Source organism: Pezoporus flaviventris, unplaced genomic scaffold, assembly GCF_033815535.1.
Source record: "Pezoporus flaviventris isolate CSIRO_AGI_PZ_B2104156 unplaced genomic scaffold, CSIRO_AGI_Pfla_v1 ptg000083l, whole genome shotgun sequence".
NCBI lineage: Eukaryota > Metazoa > Chordata > Aves > Psittaciformes > Psittacidae > Pezoporus > Pezoporus flaviventris.
Window position 1 is genome coordinate 6,610,793 of NW_026892631.1, and position 17,845 is coordinate 6,628,637.

General features: G+C 40.2%; 1 protein-coding gene across 5 annotated transcripts in view; it reads left to right on the top strand.

Annotated features, from left to right (window-relative positions):
- Nucleotides 1-1,426: 1,426 nt before the first annotated feature.
- PPP1R21 (protein phosphatase 1 regulatory subunit 21) overlaps nucleotides 1,427-17,845 on the top strand; it is a 31,856-nt gene continuing 15,437 nt past the window's right edge. The window contains exons 1-9 of one of the 5 annotated variants that reach the window (XR_009747227.1): nucleotides 1,427-1,599; nucleotides 4,525-4,593; nucleotides 5,034-5,180; nucleotides 6,951-7,052; nucleotides 7,739-7,903; nucleotides 7,999-8,057; nucleotides 10,712-10,806; nucleotides 13,114-13,166; nucleotides 15,218-15,367. Coding sequence is in view for 4 of the 5 variants with exons in the window: in XM_061475369.1 (XP_061331353.1) it covers nucleotides 1,540-1,599; nucleotides 4,525-4,593; nucleotides 5,034-5,180; nucleotides 6,951-7,052; nucleotides 7,739-7,903; nucleotides 7,999-8,057; nucleotides 10,712-10,806; nucleotides 13,114-13,166; nucleotides 15,218-15,367 (900 nt within the window). In the remaining variant the exon portion in view is untranslated. The remainder of the gene's footprint in view (nucleotides 1,600-4,524; nucleotides 4,594-5,033; nucleotides 5,181-6,950; nucleotides 7,053-7,738; nucleotides 7,904-7,998; nucleotides 8,058-10,711; nucleotides 10,807-13,113; nucleotides 13,167-15,217; nucleotides 15,368-17,845) is intronic. The other 4 variants (XM_061475369.1, XM_061475373.1, XM_061475372.1 and 1 more) reach the window with 4 other exon arrangements.

A 17,845-nucleotide genomic window follows, 5' to 3' on the forward strand; every position in this document is an offset into this window, starting at 1 on the left:
ATATTTAGTGCTTGCCAACTCCACTACCATGATAAGCAAAAGAATAGCACCCACCATCAAAGCCTCGAGACTAAGGAAAAGGATTAGCTTCCATTACTGGCACCTACTATCTACTCCTACTTTAGGGAAACAAAGAGAAAAGGAGGTAGGAAAATGATTATTGAGTGTCTCTACCCACTACTGAGGAAAGGCCCTGAAGACAGCATGCTGAAATCAAGTGGAAAAACCTGATACCATGGAAACTGAACAAAATAATCTGCTGTTACATCTCTATCCTAGACCAGGAAGCCCTTAACCTGCAGATGCTCAGTAAATACTGGTGTGGTATCATCACGTTTCTGCCTTGTTATTCTTTCCCTTTTCCAGGCATTTTCAGAAACAAAATCCTACATTGGCTGGACCAAACGCACCTATTACAGTGTCTTCAGATTCTGCTTAAAGACGGGTGATGGTATACACACATTTAAATACCTGGCAAATCCGAGGAGGAAGAATAATAAAACCAGGAGATAATCAGCACAGCCCAAGCAATGTCTGAAAGAGGATGGCTGAATGCAGAAGCTGAAAGGCGCCTCTGAAACAAAGGGACCGATAGGCTAGAGGCAGCAGAGAAGCCTCCACCTTCCCCCGGGAACCACGGGGTGCAGATACTCAAAATAACCCCTCAGACTAGTTTCTGCAGCTTAAAAGCAAGAGTTACCCGTGTTCCCCTTCATCGCGATACAATGGCACTGGAGGCTGAGCGCATTAGGAAGAGCCAAGCGCTGGCACCTACTAACCCCATCCCCGCCATGAGGAATTACTTCACTGCCTTTTGTCTCATTTCTTCTCTGCAGAAAAGCGCATCGTGCATCGGTATTACGTGCGCTATGTCAGACACCGCGCTCTGAAGGAGCACGGCCGCATGCTGCAGGCCTCCTTCTCCGCAGGCAGGCAACAGCACACCCCAAGGTCAGCCCCTGCCGGCCGCTGGGAAGTAGGCCCTACAACACCGGCGGTATGGAGGGACCCTCCGCGCCCAGGGTGGCTGTGCAGCCCGCTGCCGCAGGCCCGGGGCTCCCCCTAGCGACACGGCCAGGGGACCGGCCCCGGCGGTCTGCCCGCGGAGGGGACGGCTCCGGGGCACCTCCCGCTGCCGCTGCCCCCATCGCGATGGGCCGACATGAGCCCCGCGGGCCCCCCCTCACCTTTCCCCCTTTACCCCAGCACGGCGGGCGCTGAACGCGCGGCCGATGCTTTTTGAGCAGGGTGGGGCCCCGTAGCGCCTGGCGGCTGTTACTATGGCAACAGAGGCGGTGGTGACAGCCGCGGTGGTGTCACGTGGCCCCGCCCTTCTCCATGCCGCCATCTTGGAAGTTGCGTCAAGATGGTGGCGCCTGCGGCTTAAGCTCCGCCCCCTCCCCTCCCCTCCCCGGCGTGTGGGTGCCGTGATGATGTCATCGCGCTCCCGCCACCCCAACCCGGAAGTGCGTCTTCCCTCCGCGGGGCTGGCGGCTGTGGTGGCAGCGGGCTGAGGTGAGCCGAGCCGGCGGCGGGGAGATGGCGGCGGCCGCGGAGCTGCAGGGGAAGTACCAGAAGCTGGCTCAGGAGTACTCCAAGGTATCAGGTGCCGGAGCCCGTCCCCGATGCTCCGCAAGTGGCGGCCGCCGCCCCCCTGTCGGTGCCGCCCCTCTCCAGCCGCTCCCCGCGCGCGGGCTGCCGGCCGTTACGCGAGTAACGGCGCCTCCCTGAGAGGGCAGCGCTCGGGCCGCGGGGCTGCCCGTCCCTGCCCGGGATGGGGGCTGGTCAGCGCTGAAACGCTGGTGTTCGTGGCAGCGCGAAGTGTTTGGGGCCCGCAGGTGGCCGCTCTTTGAGGATGAGGTGAAGGCACGGGAGGTGCGAATTCGCAGGTGCCGAGGGAATGCGATGGTATTGTCCAGTGCCGGGTGGGTAAGCCGGTGTGAGCAGCCAAGTGGCCTGGTCTGCAGCGCATCCAGTAGGACAAGTAATGGGTTCAGCTACACCAGGGCAATGCTTTCTCTTGCTTTTCCACTTCTCAGTCAAGCATGAGGCTTAGTGATGGATGTGAACATCTTTTGAGGTCTTGGTCTTGTGTCTTACCCGTAGCCTCCGAGTTTGCTTTAACTCTTGGTTTTGGGAGTTCAGTGGTAGTGGTAGTACTTACAATGGTGTTGCACTGTCTTGGGAACGAGGACACTTGATTTCACGCTTCCCTGTTCCCATTCTTCTGCGTCTGCCTTAGGTAACTTTGTTTCCCATTTCTGGTGCTATTTAACAGGGTATTTGGAAAGACTTATGGCCCATAGCAGAGAATGAGTTTCCAAGGTACTAGCAATGATTTTTTTAAAGGTTGGAGCCTTGCTTAATACTAAACTCTTCATTCTTGCATTCTTATTCCTCCACTAAGAGGAAGAGGAGACCATTGGTCTTGAATGGCTTTAGGAAAGCAAGCTATAACTTCTTGTATAGCCCAGCATCAGAGGTTTGGCACAAATCACTTGACTGTATTTGACACCTTTCCCTAGATTACAGAATGGTGTATCTTTAAATACTGTTCTCCTTGGAACTGCTAAAACCCACAAACCAACCATCCCCATACAGATATTTATTTTTTAATGCTTCCACAAAATCACTTAAAAAAAACTGAAATCGCTTTGGGGCTTTGTTGGTCACAGAGTTTATATTTCTTGTTGCTTTCTATAGTGGCTCTGCTGTACCTTGGAGATTAAAATGGTTTGGGATAAGTTAATTGACAGACTTCGGTGCTTGATTCCCAAATGGAACTTTGAAATGTAGACTTTTAACTACAGCTTCTAAAAGTTCCAGCTACTGGATCCTCTTTCGTTTAGTATCATGGTGTCCAAAAGCTTTTATTTAACTTAATCTTGCAACTTTTGGTCCGTGAGGTTTCATTGGTTCTTTGCGGGAACTATTTCTTGGTCTCATCCCACTTCTTATGCAGTAGCTTGTGGGCGTTGTGGGATCCCCTTTGCAGATAACTTGCCTTTTTGTGCGAATGACCAGTTGTTCAATTGCTTCTTTGTTGTGGTGGCTGTTTACTGTGGGTAGAAATGGCGAGTAGCTTTGGGAAGCAATTTGCTTGTTCACTTACTTGTGTTGTGGAAGCCAAGGAGAGTGGTAGACAAGGGCTAGATAGACTCAGGGAGTGTAAAGGGAAGTACTTGCCAAAGGGTTGCGTTCCCTCTCAGTTCACAGAGCAGTCCAGAAGGAGAATATGTTTTCAGCATCTCTTCCCCTCAGGTTTCAGCTTCTTGGCTCTCTTGTGCAACCCTGATGGAAGAAGGAGTTGGAAAAGGCTCTTTCAACTTGTGACAGCTTTTGATGGATCAGTCTTCAGCTTGCATATCTCAGTGCAGCACAGTTGAGCTAGTTCATTCACTACCTGGCATGTTCCTGCATTTGTAGCTGTGGCAGAAAAATGGTATATAAAAAGTACTGCATTGCTTTTTCTTGCTAGGGAAACCCTGTGCTTGGAAGTCTTTCTGTGGCGCTCTTGCAACCTTCTCTTGCCTTTGTGGTGCCTGAGCAGAACAATGGGAATACTGCAAGGCAGAAGCCTGTGCTTAGCAATGTCAACTGACTTTTGACCTTTCAAGTTTATTCAGTCATCAGACTGAAAAGATTAGCCATTGCTGTTTTACATTGAATCTTGCCTTTTATGCATCTGCCAGACATATTCCCAAACACAGTACAAACCCTTCTAATTTATATCTGCAACAGCTGGACTCAAACATGTCAAATGAATACAAAGTGCCATTGAAGAAACCAGGATTCAAGCAATTATCAAGGAATGGGAAGATGGAACTGTCGGTATCCTCATTGCTGCAGGGTAGAGGTACTCTGTGAACTGACTGGGAAATAGGTTTCTTGAGTATCACTTCTCACCACAGTGATTTTTAGCTCAGATTTCTGAACTAGATAAGTACGACTTAGAGGGCTTTTTCTTCCATGCTTTTTATGCATTTTCCTGAAGTGTTTGTCAGGCAGTTTTCTCTGGATCATCTAGTGGCATTAGGTATTTTTGCATTAGAGTATAGTTAAGCTCTTCTTGAGCTGATACGAATTTTGACTTTGTGAGTCCTGCCTATATTCCAGAACCAGCATGAACAGTTTTGGGGAGAAGAGGGGTGACACAAAAATAACACTGAGAATGAGCAAGAACTTGGTTAGTCAGGGAAGAAGTCACAATTTTTGCGTATGTGTTCGCCATTCTTCAAACTTTAATTATATTCAAATAATTATTCTTCCAAGATATTTATTATGTTCTAATTGACCAAAATACTCAGATGGTAAAGTAACTTCCCATTTCTTAGAAATTCTAAATATGAATTGGATACTTTTTTTGACCTGATTCTACTTCTGTCTGCCTGAACAGAATATTTTAAAAAGCGTGCACAACATGTGCTCTCCTGAGAGAGAATATGATGCTTCATGCACATTCTAATGAATGCCTTTTATTTATTCTTTTGTCTTGTATAGTTACTGGCATCTCTTATTTTTCAGCTTCGAGCTCAGAACCAAGTACTGAAAAAAGGGGTTGTAGATGAGCAAGCAAATTCTGCCTCTCTGAAGGTAATCTTGAAAAACCACTCATGTCAGATGTACTAAGCTGTAACAGCATAGTTAAATAGGAAGGGTAAATGGGAATACATTGTACTCAAAGTATTGTGGTTAAAAGAGTAAGGAAGGAACTTGATTTCAGTAAAAGAATTTCTGTTCTGCAACTAGTCTTCATTGTTCTCTGAAGGTGTGGACTTTGTGAAAGTGGAAGGTTGCTTCCTGATAATTAACTTACAGAATGAAGTACCTACTTGAGTGTGATCTTTGGGCAGCTTAAGAAAGTGAAATCTGGTTTTTAGTTTAGAAGCCATAGTTTTTGCTGCTTCAGTGTTCAGATAGCAAGCAAAGCAAATTTTTAGTGTGTTCTTTCTTTTTTAATGCAATACTTCTTACTACAAGCATGCATGAAAGTAAGTGTAAAAGTTTAATTTTAGAACTTTTTGGTCATTCAGGAGCAACTGAAGATGAAGGATCAGTCACTGAGAAAACTGCAACAAGAAATGGACAGCTTGACCTTTCGAAATCAGCAACTTGCTAAGCGGGTGGAGTTACTTCAAGATGAACTTGCATTGAGTGAAGCTAGGGGCAAGAAAAACAAGGTATGTGCTACAGGCAGAAAACCCCTTGCTTAGCAGATGTCTGCTCCTCACCTGACCCTGATTTCTATCAGGGGTTGCTTTGTGTCAAGGGTTGAGCTGAATGTTTTTGTCAGAACTTGTGGTATTCACTGATGTTAGTGAAAATATCAACAAAACAGATACTGATACGTGTGATGTATGCCGAGTAGTTCTGTGCTCTTCTTTCTACTGTGTCAGCTAACTGATACTGAATTACTGTCTCCCTTTCCAGCTATTTAAGTGTTCAAACAGCTTGGAGCTCTGTGATTAATCTATTACTATGAGGAAAACTGATCACCCCTCATCTCTTCTCTCCTTGCATTGTAGTTTGATGTCAATGGTTAACTCTTCAGACAATGATTGTAGCTTAGGTGAATCTTGTCAGATACTTAGAAATCTAAATTTTTGGCTAGTATTCCCTATGTTGTTTCAAAATGTCAGAATAATTTCAGTTTTGCAATCTTTGTCTATCAAAATGCTTGGTGATTAAATCCGATTATACCATGTTCTGTCTAAACTCACCCATATCTTCTATAAGTAACATCAGAATTCCAGGGGTAGTGTGTCTGGACTTGAAGAATTCTCAAGCATCCTTTGCTACCTTCCTCTTATGAAGAAACCCCTCTTAATTACTGTCATCTTTTCTTTTTGGTTAGCTCCCAAAGTGCTGTAGCAATCAATACTGTCATTAAAGAAATTATTCAACTGATTAGTAATACAGTCATCCTCCTTACTTTTTCCCTAAACTCTTGTGCTTTTTTTTTTGCTATCCAGTACCTTGACAAGCATAGTACCTCTGACTTACATTGTTCATGCACCATAGTAGATTGTTCTCCAAAATGCAGTTTGATCCTTCTTTTATCTCATACTAAGTTGCTGCTTTGCTAGACAGGCTTCCACATTTTGAAGGACCTCAGCCTGGCCTAAGTAGCTTTGCAAGTCATTGCCACTGACTGACTTTCATGGTGGTGCAAGCACTTGAAGTTCAGTATTAAGTTTAAATGTAAATAGCCTCCCTTTTGTTTGGTACTTCCTTTGGTCAGCAGTGTGGTTGAGAAAAGTAGTGTGGAATTCACTGGTAGTCTCTGGGTCTTCTGAATGAAATAGGTGAAAAATGAGGAAACAGTTGGCAGAAAGATGTCTGTATTATCAGGGTAGATGGTGGACAGTGAAGACCCTGTGTTTGCCAGTGCCACCTTGTGCTACAAGCCTGCTGTGGGGTAGTGTGCTTTCAGTGATTATTGCTGGTCCCTCCTGAGATCAGAGCAGCTTAGATGTGGACACTTGGTGTGGGCAGCTGTGCCTTACACACAGCTATCAAACCAAATAAGCCTGCATGTGTACAGTTTAGTATTGCTGACTGTAGAATCATGGAAGAGTCAAATTATGTCAAATGCACACCTGCCCATACAAGCCATTTCACGCATGTGAATGTGATGCCTGAGTAGAGGCTTTCCTGAGTCGTTATCGAGTTAGCATTCTACCACTATACAGTAACAAAAGAAGTGACATGAAGAAAAGTAACATGAAGAAAAAGTGCTGGTTTTAGGCTCATCCTTTGTGCAGTATGTGTACCTTTTGAAATATTAACTGATGTATATAACAGATGTGTGTATATATATATATATACGCACAGACACTCATGTTGCATCTATTAGGAATTAGCAATGGGAAGTGTTTTCATATACTTGGGGCTGGGCTTTGGGGTACTCCCAGAGACTTGGGAGATCATGAATGCATTTTCTTTTTTAGAAAAGTGCAGAATCTTCATCTCAGTTGAGTCAAGAGCAGAAAAGTGTCTTCAATGAAGATCTTCAGAAGAAGATAGAAGAGAATGAACGACTGCATATACTTGTGAGTGAACTTCTTTTAGTCTTTCTTTTTAGTTCAGAAAACTGGTCACAAACAAAAAAATAAAATGCCATCTGAAAACTATTGGGTTCAGAAGCTTAGTTGTATACAAAACAGTGGATTAGAGTGGATAGCTTGTTTATAAAGTTGTTCCCAGTGCAAATGAGAAAGTATTTTGACTTTGGATTATTAAGACAGTATGTGTAATAACTCTTGTAATACGTGTTTTTTCATATAGATTTGTGACTTTTGGTGACACTTTGCTACTCTAATGAAAATAGCCATATAGTTGGTACTGGGTGGAAACCTTTTAGTTCAGTAACTGTTTCAGGATTGCCTTAAGGCTTAAAATATTTTCTGCAAGCTGCCATAATTGAGTTAGAATTTTTTTACTGAAATTAAGGTTTTAGAAACCTTGAGGGAAGCTTTATGGCTGAAGTCTAATTTTTCAGGTGTCTATTATTAATCAGCAATATATTTAAGGAATGCTTGGTACTACAAAACCTTAGTAACCACAAAGTGCTTTGTTCCTGAATCTTTTGTCTGTAAATATTATAATAAAGTTTCTATTTGTCTGAGATCTAGTACTTGCTATTAACCTGGACTGGCTAATTAAACTAGTGTAACTCATAAGACTAGATTCTGTAGTAAAATGGAACTTTCTAAGGACTGTGCTTTTCTTCTTTTAGTTCTTTGAAGCAGATGAGCAGCATAAACGTTTAGAAGCAGAGCTGAGAACTAGACTTGAAGTTTTGGAAACTGATGCTGCCCAGCATCAAACTGTGGTGGACAGTTTAACGAGGAAATACACAGATACTATAGAAAAGCTGCAGAATGATAAAACCAAATTAGAAGTAAGTAGTCTTTCCTCTTACTTGCAAGTTTTAAAAGTTTTGAAATGTCTTGCTGTTTCAGTACTTACATTGTAAGATTATCTTCTTGCATAAAGATCAAGTCTCAGACACTAGAAAGAGAAGCTAAGGACTGTAGGCTTCGAACCGAAGAATGGTAAGTGTTTTTATTTAATATAATGAAAAATTGATTTAAAGAAATAACTGCTGTAAAATATTAACTGTATTATTTTTAGAGAATACTACCTTAAAAATAATAAGGACTTTAACTCAAAATACTGGGAAACAGCACATTAACACCAAGACTGTGCAGGTCAAGTTTCCTTCTGATGAGTATGTAGCTAGACAATCGATTCCACAAATTCAGCTTTCAGTAAGAGCAGCTTTGTTGCCAAGCTATTTTAAGTAGCAGTGAAGTTGATGGAAGCTTGGAGACTTTATTTCTAATGAAATGCTATAAAACGTAGAGAAACTACTGAACTTGTATGAAACAAAGTGCAGCTGTTTCTAAAAACAAAGCTTGGGTAAAGTATGCTGAGTCAACTGACTGAAAAGTGTTTCAAAAGTCCCCCTTCACCTCAGTCTTCTTGAACAATTGCTTTTGTTTCAAGTATAACATGCTCAGCTAGAATATTTGGCGGGAGGGGAAACAGAAAGAACTCCTTTAACTGCATGGAGTGAGGAGGTTGCTGGTCTTTTCTCCTAAGTAACAAGTGTTAGGACAAGAGGTAATGGCCTCAAGCTGCACGAGGGGAGATTTATACTGGATATTAGGAAAACTGTCTTCCCCAAACAGGCAGTCAGGGATTGGAACAGGCTGCCCAGGGCAGTGATGGAGTCACCGTCCCTGGAAGTATTCACAAACCGCATAGACAAGGCCCTTAGTGACATGGCTTAGTGGTGGCCTTGGTAGTTCTGGGGGAACGGTTGGAGTTGATCTTGAAGGTGTATTCCAGCCTAGTTGGTTCTGTGATTTAATACTTGAAAGCTTTTGTTGAAGGATTGTATTGCTTTTGCAATACATTCTTTGTCTGGAAGACAAGTTGTAGAAAACGGGAAAAATTTGAGGACTGAGCAAATCAAATTAAGTTCATTGTTGAAGTGTGTTTTTTAGAGATGTCTGTGCAGTATAGATATTTAATGTAATGGGTAAAAATATGTAGTGAATGATCAGATGAAGAGTTCCCTCTTTCAGATGGTAACCTTGAAGTGTGTATTTTGATTATTTTGATAGATGTGAAGGTACTTGAATTCCAATAAATCTGCTCTAGTACAGGTCTGGGTTTCACTAAGAATGACTTTTAAAAGAGGATGAAAGCTGTGTTTTGCTGCTGTTTACTTTTCTGTGGTGTTTGAAACACAGTGTAGTATTAATTTGCTACTATTCCATTCAGAGCTTGTCTGTCATGTTCCATGATGACTGGGTAATTAATGTAATTGTAAGAAATTGTCTGTACCGTTTAAGAAGGGAGGCTTTTAAAAAATTATAAAGCCTGACACTTCTTTATTTTAAACACTGAAATCAGTATCTGATGAACACAGGACAGAAGATGTCTTTGAGAGTACTGCTCTTCTGTTTTCCCTGCTTGTTTAGGGTAAGGGATCCATTTGTCTCTGACGCCCATGCTTTATTCAGGAAAGCAGGGGATATGAGACTTGACAGCCTGCATGCCTTGAAAATTAAAGGGCAGAATGTAAAACAATACTTACCAAACTACTTGTTTGTTGTTCATTTATAGTACAAAAGGAAACGTCCATACCTCTGCAGTTTGAGTTTTCCTATCATGCCCAATGCTACTGTGGTTCATGCTGTACAGTATCTATGCAGTTTTGGAGCCGCTGATCAAGAAAAATGTTTGCTAATGTGCACGAGCTACTTTTTAGCCTGTTTCTTCATATCTTGCTTATTTTTGATTCTTTTTACTTGTTAGTACTGATAAATTTTCACCTATCAAATGTGTTTGTAAAAAAGGAGAAACTGTCACTTTGACACCTTCCCCCCACCCTCCACTGTATGTGCAGGAGTTCTAGATGTCAAACGGGAAGCAAAACAGTGAAGAATTTGGGGGCCTAAGTTGGGTAAGGTGTGGAATTTGATACAGATCAATATACAGTAATCTTTGACATATGCATATAATGCTGGGATATGTTACTATTCATTTCAAAAACCTATATAAATGATATTGGTGATCTTAACTTAGGTTTGCATCTATATACACAATCAAATGCAAGTGAAGTAGATTTAGAGAAAAATCACTCGAGAATGCATCAGAAACATGTTTGCCAGGTCTCTGGTAGTGAGCCATATCATAGTATTTAAATACTGAGCCCTTAAAAGCTTGTGAGGTACTTCTAATAGTGATGTGATATAGTAAAATGAATTATCGACAGCTTGCATGTTAGAATACCACATTGCTTATATAGTAACTAATTTAAAGATCCTTTTGCATTCCCATTCAAATTCCCATAGAAAAGAATATCTCATATAGCTCATACGATAATAGCAGAATTGGAGTATAATGTAAAGGTTAACTCTGAAGTAAGTTGTGATTCTGAAGGATGGACCTTGTGATTTACAGCAGTTTATTGCATCTTTTACAGCATATGTTAGGGATTAAAATACATTAAATATGACATAAAGGAAGAAAAATGATTCCTACTGTCTTATTTCTACTTAACTTCTAGAAAGAGACAGACACCTGTATGTTCAAGGGATCCTTATGATGAGCTGTGGTGTTGGTGATACAGATTAAATTTTGAAGGATTACAATGTGTGTGTGTGGTTTTTTTGTTTGTCTTTTTGTTATTTAGCCAGCAACAGTTAAAGAATCTTCAAGCAGCTTTGGGCAGTAGACTGGAAGAATCTCTATGCATAATCAATGAGAAAGTCCCTTTTAATGACACAAGTACGTATTGCTTTGGTCTGTGTTTCTTGTTTAATTTTGGGTGTCCATCTGGAGGGAAGTACTCCTTATGAATTAAAACATATTAGCTGTAAGAAGTGTTGGATATCTGAACAGACGCTTGGTAATTGTAGTAAGTATTCATAATACCTAATCTTGTTTAATAATCTTAAAATAACAAGGTTTTATATTTATATATATATATATACCTAATGAAAATCAAGACTTCTGAAGGCTTTTGTGTAATTTGCTACTTGTCTTGATTAGTGTTGACAGAATGTTGTAGAAGATGAAGGAACACTGTCAATTTACTGGTTTCTCCACAAAGATTTCTTCAGTTACTTGTCTCAAAGAGTATTATTTTTGGCAAGGTATATTTAAGAGTTAGAGTAAATTAAAATGGGGATAAACTAATGGCTGCAGAGACGTTGACTTTAATTAATTAATGGGACATTGCACCAATAATGCTCTATGCTTAGTACTAGTAGGAAGTCTGTCAACATGTCTCATCTCTGATCAGAGAGCACCCATGCTAGTTCCTGTCCATGGTTTGTCTGAGACTTGTCCATCTTTTCAGAAGAAAAACCACCCTTTGAATCTGGGGACTTATACCAGAAGCAACATTTTCTGCTTCCTTTACAACCGCTACTAGGTAGACTGAAGCGCAGCAGATACCACGGAGTTAAGAGTGCTCAGCCTTTGCACTTCTTTGGTACAAGAATTGATTAGTATGTGCTAGATCAGTGCTGTGTAGTGGATGCTTTTGTAAATAGCTTGAACACAAGGTTTTAGGTGGGCAGGCAGCAGTGATGCTAGGAAGACCTGGAATACTGAAAAAGCTCAAAGTAGTGGAGAAGAAGCAGAGAAGTGAAAATAGGCTGTTGAATTTCTAATAGGTTTTATTGGTAGCCTTTGCATTTTCCATTCAGTTTAAAACTTGCTGACAATGTTTTGAATAGCCTTAGGTTCTCTAAAAGCTGATCTGGCAGGTGCTGCAGGAGTGAGGCTTCCAGGTTCTCCACTGGGTTGGCAATTGAGTGAGTCTTGGCTTAGAAACACCAGATCATCTTCTCTTTAGGAAATGTTGACCCTCATATAGTGTGTTATGCTTAGGTGTTGATGTCTTCAGTTGATAACCCTTTTCACTTCTTTCCTCTCACAAAGACCACTTTGCCTGGTATCCGCTGCCTATTTCTGCTTCTCTGGCTTCTTTTTCTGTTTGTTTTTGGGTTTTTTTTTTTACGGGTGGTTATCATTGTAGTAAGAACTTTGATGCAAATAATTTATCTGCTCAATAGCATAATGTTTCTGCTTGTGTAGAAAACAGTGGAAATAGTGGAGAGATGATTAGTGATGGAAAAGTGAAAGAAAGTCAGGAAATGTCTGTCTGCTATGGATTTCAACTTACTTGTAGGCTCTGTAGTTGGTTTTAAGTGTAACTGGCAGCTGGCTTCAGTTTAGTAACAATCAAATGACTTGCTGAACGCTAAGCATAATCTTGAGAGTACAAACATGACAAAAAAGATGTTCTAAAGCATTTTACTTAGGAGTAAGGATTTGGTAAATTTGGACAGTTACTTGTTCTCAATACAACTACTTCTGATGTGATAACTGCCAAACGTGAATGATACAAAAGGAATGCATGCAGACTTTAAACTGAAGTGATTATTATTCCATTTAATTGAGGATGGATGTGATTGCTTTAAATCTGTTACGACTTTCTAAGCTGTTCTCTAGGTACAAATATCCGTCTACGTCTTTAAAAATTGTGCCCCTCTGTAACTGAATAATTCTGGTTGCTCTAACTGGAACAGAATGCTGAAATGTGGAGAGTACATCTTATTCTTAATTATGAACAAATCAACTATATGCAGGAGCTTAGTTTTTTGAATGTACAAACCATGAAAAACATACATTCAGATTGTCTTATGGTACCTGGGATGTGAATGAAATTTGAAGATCATCTTGAATTCCTTAAAGGTTTTTAGAAACTAACTTTTCACTCTTGTCAGAGATGAATACTGTTCTTTTGGGCACGAGGATTCTGCTCTCAAATTCAGGGTGTTCAGATGGTTAAATAAGGCTTGTAATCAGAGACAAGTATGGAAGTGCTGTCTCTCCACCTAGTCACAATAACAGATCTTAAAGATGTTTATGCCAGTTGTTTGTATCTTTTGAGTTCATATTACTTACGTGAACTCTAATATTACTGCAATGAAATTTCATTTAAAAAAAAAGCCAACCACTATTTACCAATAATTGTTTTTTTAAAAAACCATGCTGTAATAAGTGCATATTTTTGTCTTGTAGGATCTAGCCGATACAATGCTCTGAATGTACCATTACACAACAGAAGATACCAGGTAAGCACTTTCTGTGGCTTTGTATGTGATGACGCAGCTTTCTACACAGATGCTGAACAAAACTAGTCATTTTAGTGACATGAAATTGGCAAAGATAGGCTACCTTCCTACTGTCATGATATTCCAATGGAATTTCTGTCCACAGAGCCTCTGCGCTTTTCAGAATGTAATCTATACTGCTTTTGTGTTGGAGTCAAGTTGTCTGCTTACCTTGCTTCACTAGAGCTAATCTATTGACTTCTGGCTAATGATCACTGTAGGTGTTAACTTGGGCATGCCTTCCTAAAAAGAATGGCAAAAGGGTTTAGTATTTGTCTCTTGGTAAAGTTATATGAATAATTCTTTTACTATGTCAGCTTGCAGTAAGTTAGGACTTAAACATTTCATTTTTAAAGTTGGTTAAAACTATGTTAGTTTAAAGCTTTTTGTGGAAAAGAAGGGAGTTTGGGTATCTTAAATTACATTTTCCACAAACTGAGCTTCTCTAGTCACATCACTTGAGCCCCAGAGAATGTATTTGTAAACTGTACCTTGGTGTGTATGCTGTAATACCATGTTAGTTAGTGTTGCTTGCCACTAGTCATAATCCTTTAAGGAATAAATCATGTATCTTTGAGAACTCTTTATGGTTTGCCTACATTTTATAGGGTATTTCTTGTCCGAGCACCTCTTACTTGCAGCCAAATCACCCTTATTAATGTAAATGTTATTTTAAACCAAGACAGTTTCTGTTTGTTTCTGTAACTTAGATTTCCTTGGGAATGTGGTTTGCTCAGTATTCAAAAATGAGGATTAGTTTTCTGTGAGTAGCTATATATATTAAAGCTTTTTTACAGTAGTGAATCAGATGCCTTGATGCAATCAAAATTTTCCTGTTTTGCTGCCACTGAGGATGGGCTCTGCAGAACTGTTTTTTTTGTCTCTTTTCTTGTACGATATGCCTCGAACCTTCAAGTTAGTGCATTGAGACGCCACAGTAGAAAGACTTCAGGTAGCTGCTTTCTCCTTTCTTTAGAACTGCCTACAAAGATACCTTGTTCCTAATACGTCTGCTGTGGGAACAGGTGACCTCATGTGCAGTTTTGTGATGGAAGTAGCCTTAAATTAACCTGCTGCTGAGTTCTAAGAAAAATCTGAATAACTGCATGAGATGTTTCTCATTTTACTATTTTCTGCTAGCACTGTATCAGCCAGCCTCATGCTTCAGGACCTACAGTCTTGAAAATGCTCCAGGACCGATTTTTATGACCGACTTTGCCAGCAGAGGCAAAATGCTAGTGCATTAGCACAGGCTGCAGTGTAAAGGATAGCAAATCAGTAATGTTGTCTGTTTTTCTTCCTTGCATAGTTAATTAACATACACAAACTGAGTATAATGGCTGCATTAATTACTTACCAACATTCCTGATCCATAATCAAGATTCACTTGATTTAACACTTCATTAAAGTATTAGGAATACATCTCTGAAGGATAAGTCATTCTTGGATGAAATGTCACTTTAACCTTATTCTCTCCTCTGTAAATCACAAGAGCGTGTTTTTCTTCTTTGACTTTGCTTTTTCAGACTGTTCTATTTAGGATTCATTTCTTGAATACTTTCCTACAGCACTAAAGCCACAGAACAGCGTTATTCATGAGCAGCAGCTCAGTTGTATCCAGGACAGAATAAGAGCTAAGTGTTAGTAGTTAGAAGCAGACATCTTTTATTCTGACTGCAAACCTCATTGGTTTTTACTAATTAAAAGTTAGGTTTCCTAACAACCAAGCGTTACAAATTTCTTAACTATCACCACACTGAAAGAACTGAACTGTTGTCAGCAATTAGTCTACTGGACTTTAGAAATCTTAATTTCAAGGATGGTGTCTGTAGTTGTACTAACCTCTAAGTGTTCTTGTGTCTCGTAGTTTGAGAAATGCAGCAGAAGGAAAGCATACCCTTCTGTGTGGCATTGTAGTTTATTCATAAGCTTTAAAAGTGAAGTTAAATATAATTGTAACTATGTATTTTAGGTACATGTCAAGTATAATCATCTTATAACTGTCTTTACAGCTTAAGTTGCGAGACCTTGCTGGCCAGGCACTAGCTTTTGTTCAAGAACTTGTAACAGCTCTTCTGAACTTCCATACGTACACTGAACAGAAGGTCCAGATCTTTCCCATTGATTCTGCAACTGACACTATATCACCGTTAAATCAGAAGGTAAAGCTTACAGATTTCAGCTACAAGTTTATCAATTATGTGCACTTTCAGTGTGAATGATCTTAGTCATGCAACTTTCTACCACCTCTATTGGAGTGCTGCGAGTGTGTTCCTATGGGGCAGCCTCTCCTGCGTGAGGAGTCTTTTTCTATTGAGTGAATTCTCTGAATGCAGGTGTGTAGCTGCAGAGAATCCTTTTCCCCTGTGCCTCTGCTACGAGAGCAATATGATAGTCAAATCAAGGCTTTGCTTTTTAAGTGCTAAATTTAAATGCATTTATTGAAAGTTCAGGTGATTTATTTAAAAATACACAAGTATTGCACTGCTGAATAGATGCTTGTCTGGGGCATGGCAGATGTTGACATAGGAGGTCTTGTGTAAAGTGAAGTAAACTGGATGCATGATAGACTTATGAAGGAAAGAACCTGGACTCTCTTCCCTTGTCAAAACCAACTTTATAATCTGATTTGGGGCTATTTGTAAGACTTTTCCTGTAAGTGTTCTGAAGCTTCAACTCTCTAAAGTATGTTGAAATTATTAGGAGAAACTTGACCTGTCTCTTCCCATGCAACTCTGTGGGAAGACTTTTCTGAGAATATCATTCAAAGCTGTTAAGCTGAATCTATTGCCTTTCTATGCCATGAAGCATGGAAAAGAACTTTTTGTACAAAATTGCTTCAACATCAGAGTTGTTGACTTCATAGTGCAAGTAGACCTATGTGCATGTAAGTTGCTGGCTGACAGTATTTTCTAATTCAGACTATAATTTCAGTGCAGTTGTTTGTAGGGCTCAGACTTAAGAGACCAAGATGAATGTGACTTGTATTCATCAAATGGCCACGTGTACTGACAATGTTAACTATCATTAAACTTTCCTGTTCTTAGGAATCCCTCCTTTAATATCTCTGCAGATGAAAAATACACTTGCAAAGGTGTTTATCCGCTAGAGAAATCACACTCTATTTGTCTTCTCAGTTGTTGATACTATTTGAATCAAGAGTCCACTTTCGCAGAGATTCAACATAGGTCTTAGTTTAAGAGCATCGTTTTCTTACTTCCGTCACCAAACAAAGTCAAGCTGGCAAATCTTCCTTGTGAAAACTGTGCAGCTTTGTTATCTGCCAAATTCTTTGGGGCAGGATCTGTGTCTTGCTTATGTAGCCCAATGTGGTGACTGGCTTCTGCAGATACTACAGCAGTTTACACTAGGAGAATAATATCAGGTTTCTTAGACATCGCTTCTTACATAGTTTTTCTTAATGTCCTAGTTAACATTTCTTTGTTGCTTTTCAGCAGAGAACTGATTCCACACAGCTGAAACATGCAACTCTGTCAGAACTGTAATTTGATTCTCCTTTTCTGATAATGGACTTGATTCAGTAGTTCAGGCTTTGTTTGTATTCGTAATTATGTATCTTCTAGTCTGCCCCACGGTGTATTCATGCCCTAATTGCCTCAGTGCATGCTACCTCTCGGGCCTTTTGCTGTGACTTCCCAGCAGTGAAATATCTTTTATTGCTCACTGAAGCTGCTGTTGCCCCAGTATTTTTGATTAATTTATCTGTTTGCGTGGCAAGTGATCTTAGTGTGATCTTGGCTCCTCCACCGAGTGGTTCAAAAACTCTCCCTTAATATGGTAGAGAAAATGAGACAAGTGTCAGGTAGCAGCTTAGCAGAATTGCACTGATTTATTTTTCCCCAACTCCAGGTCTTGTCTGGTGCTTTCAAGCTATTTTCCCCACCAAACATTCAAAGTAGATGTGGACAATTGCCTTCCAGGTTCAAGTATTCCTTTTCTCTTTAAGTATTGGATTGCTGGGTTCTGCTGGGTCTTCAGCATTGTGCCAGATAACTCCAGTCGTCTCTCTTGCAACAGAAGTCAGGAGCACTCTGCATGTGTTACTTCTTCCTCCTTAGATTTAGGAATTTTCCCTAATTCCATCCAGATTTGTGCATGCCTGAATGAGAGCTTGGCATCATTCTTTCTTGTTAACACTGTGTTACTACACTGTAATAATAGAAGGAATTAAAATTTTCTCATACCCTATTTGCCTGGGATCTTTAGCTGTTATTGTGGTTTAAATAACCAAAGGTGAAGGTATCTTTCTGTGGGGTGAAATAAAAACCAAGATCACTTTTGACTACCTATGCTGATCTGTGGAACAAGCTTTTTGTAATGCTATGGTATCAGAATTGAAAGCTGATGGCACTGTTAAGTTTTTTATGTAAGAGTAAATGCTGTTGTTCTCAGGTATACTTTTTTGAAGGTGAAATTAGCCACAGAATTTACTTAAGCAGTTTTTAGCCAACTCGGGCAGTTCTGTGAAGCTGAAATTTCGTAATAGCCCAAACCTGTCCCAGTTCTTGAAAGTAAAAATTTTCCCTTTGATTAGTTACTGCTCCATCATTTGCATTGGCATAACCATGTTTGGACCCATGTTGAAGACTGGGTACAGATAAAGATTAAAATTAATCTCT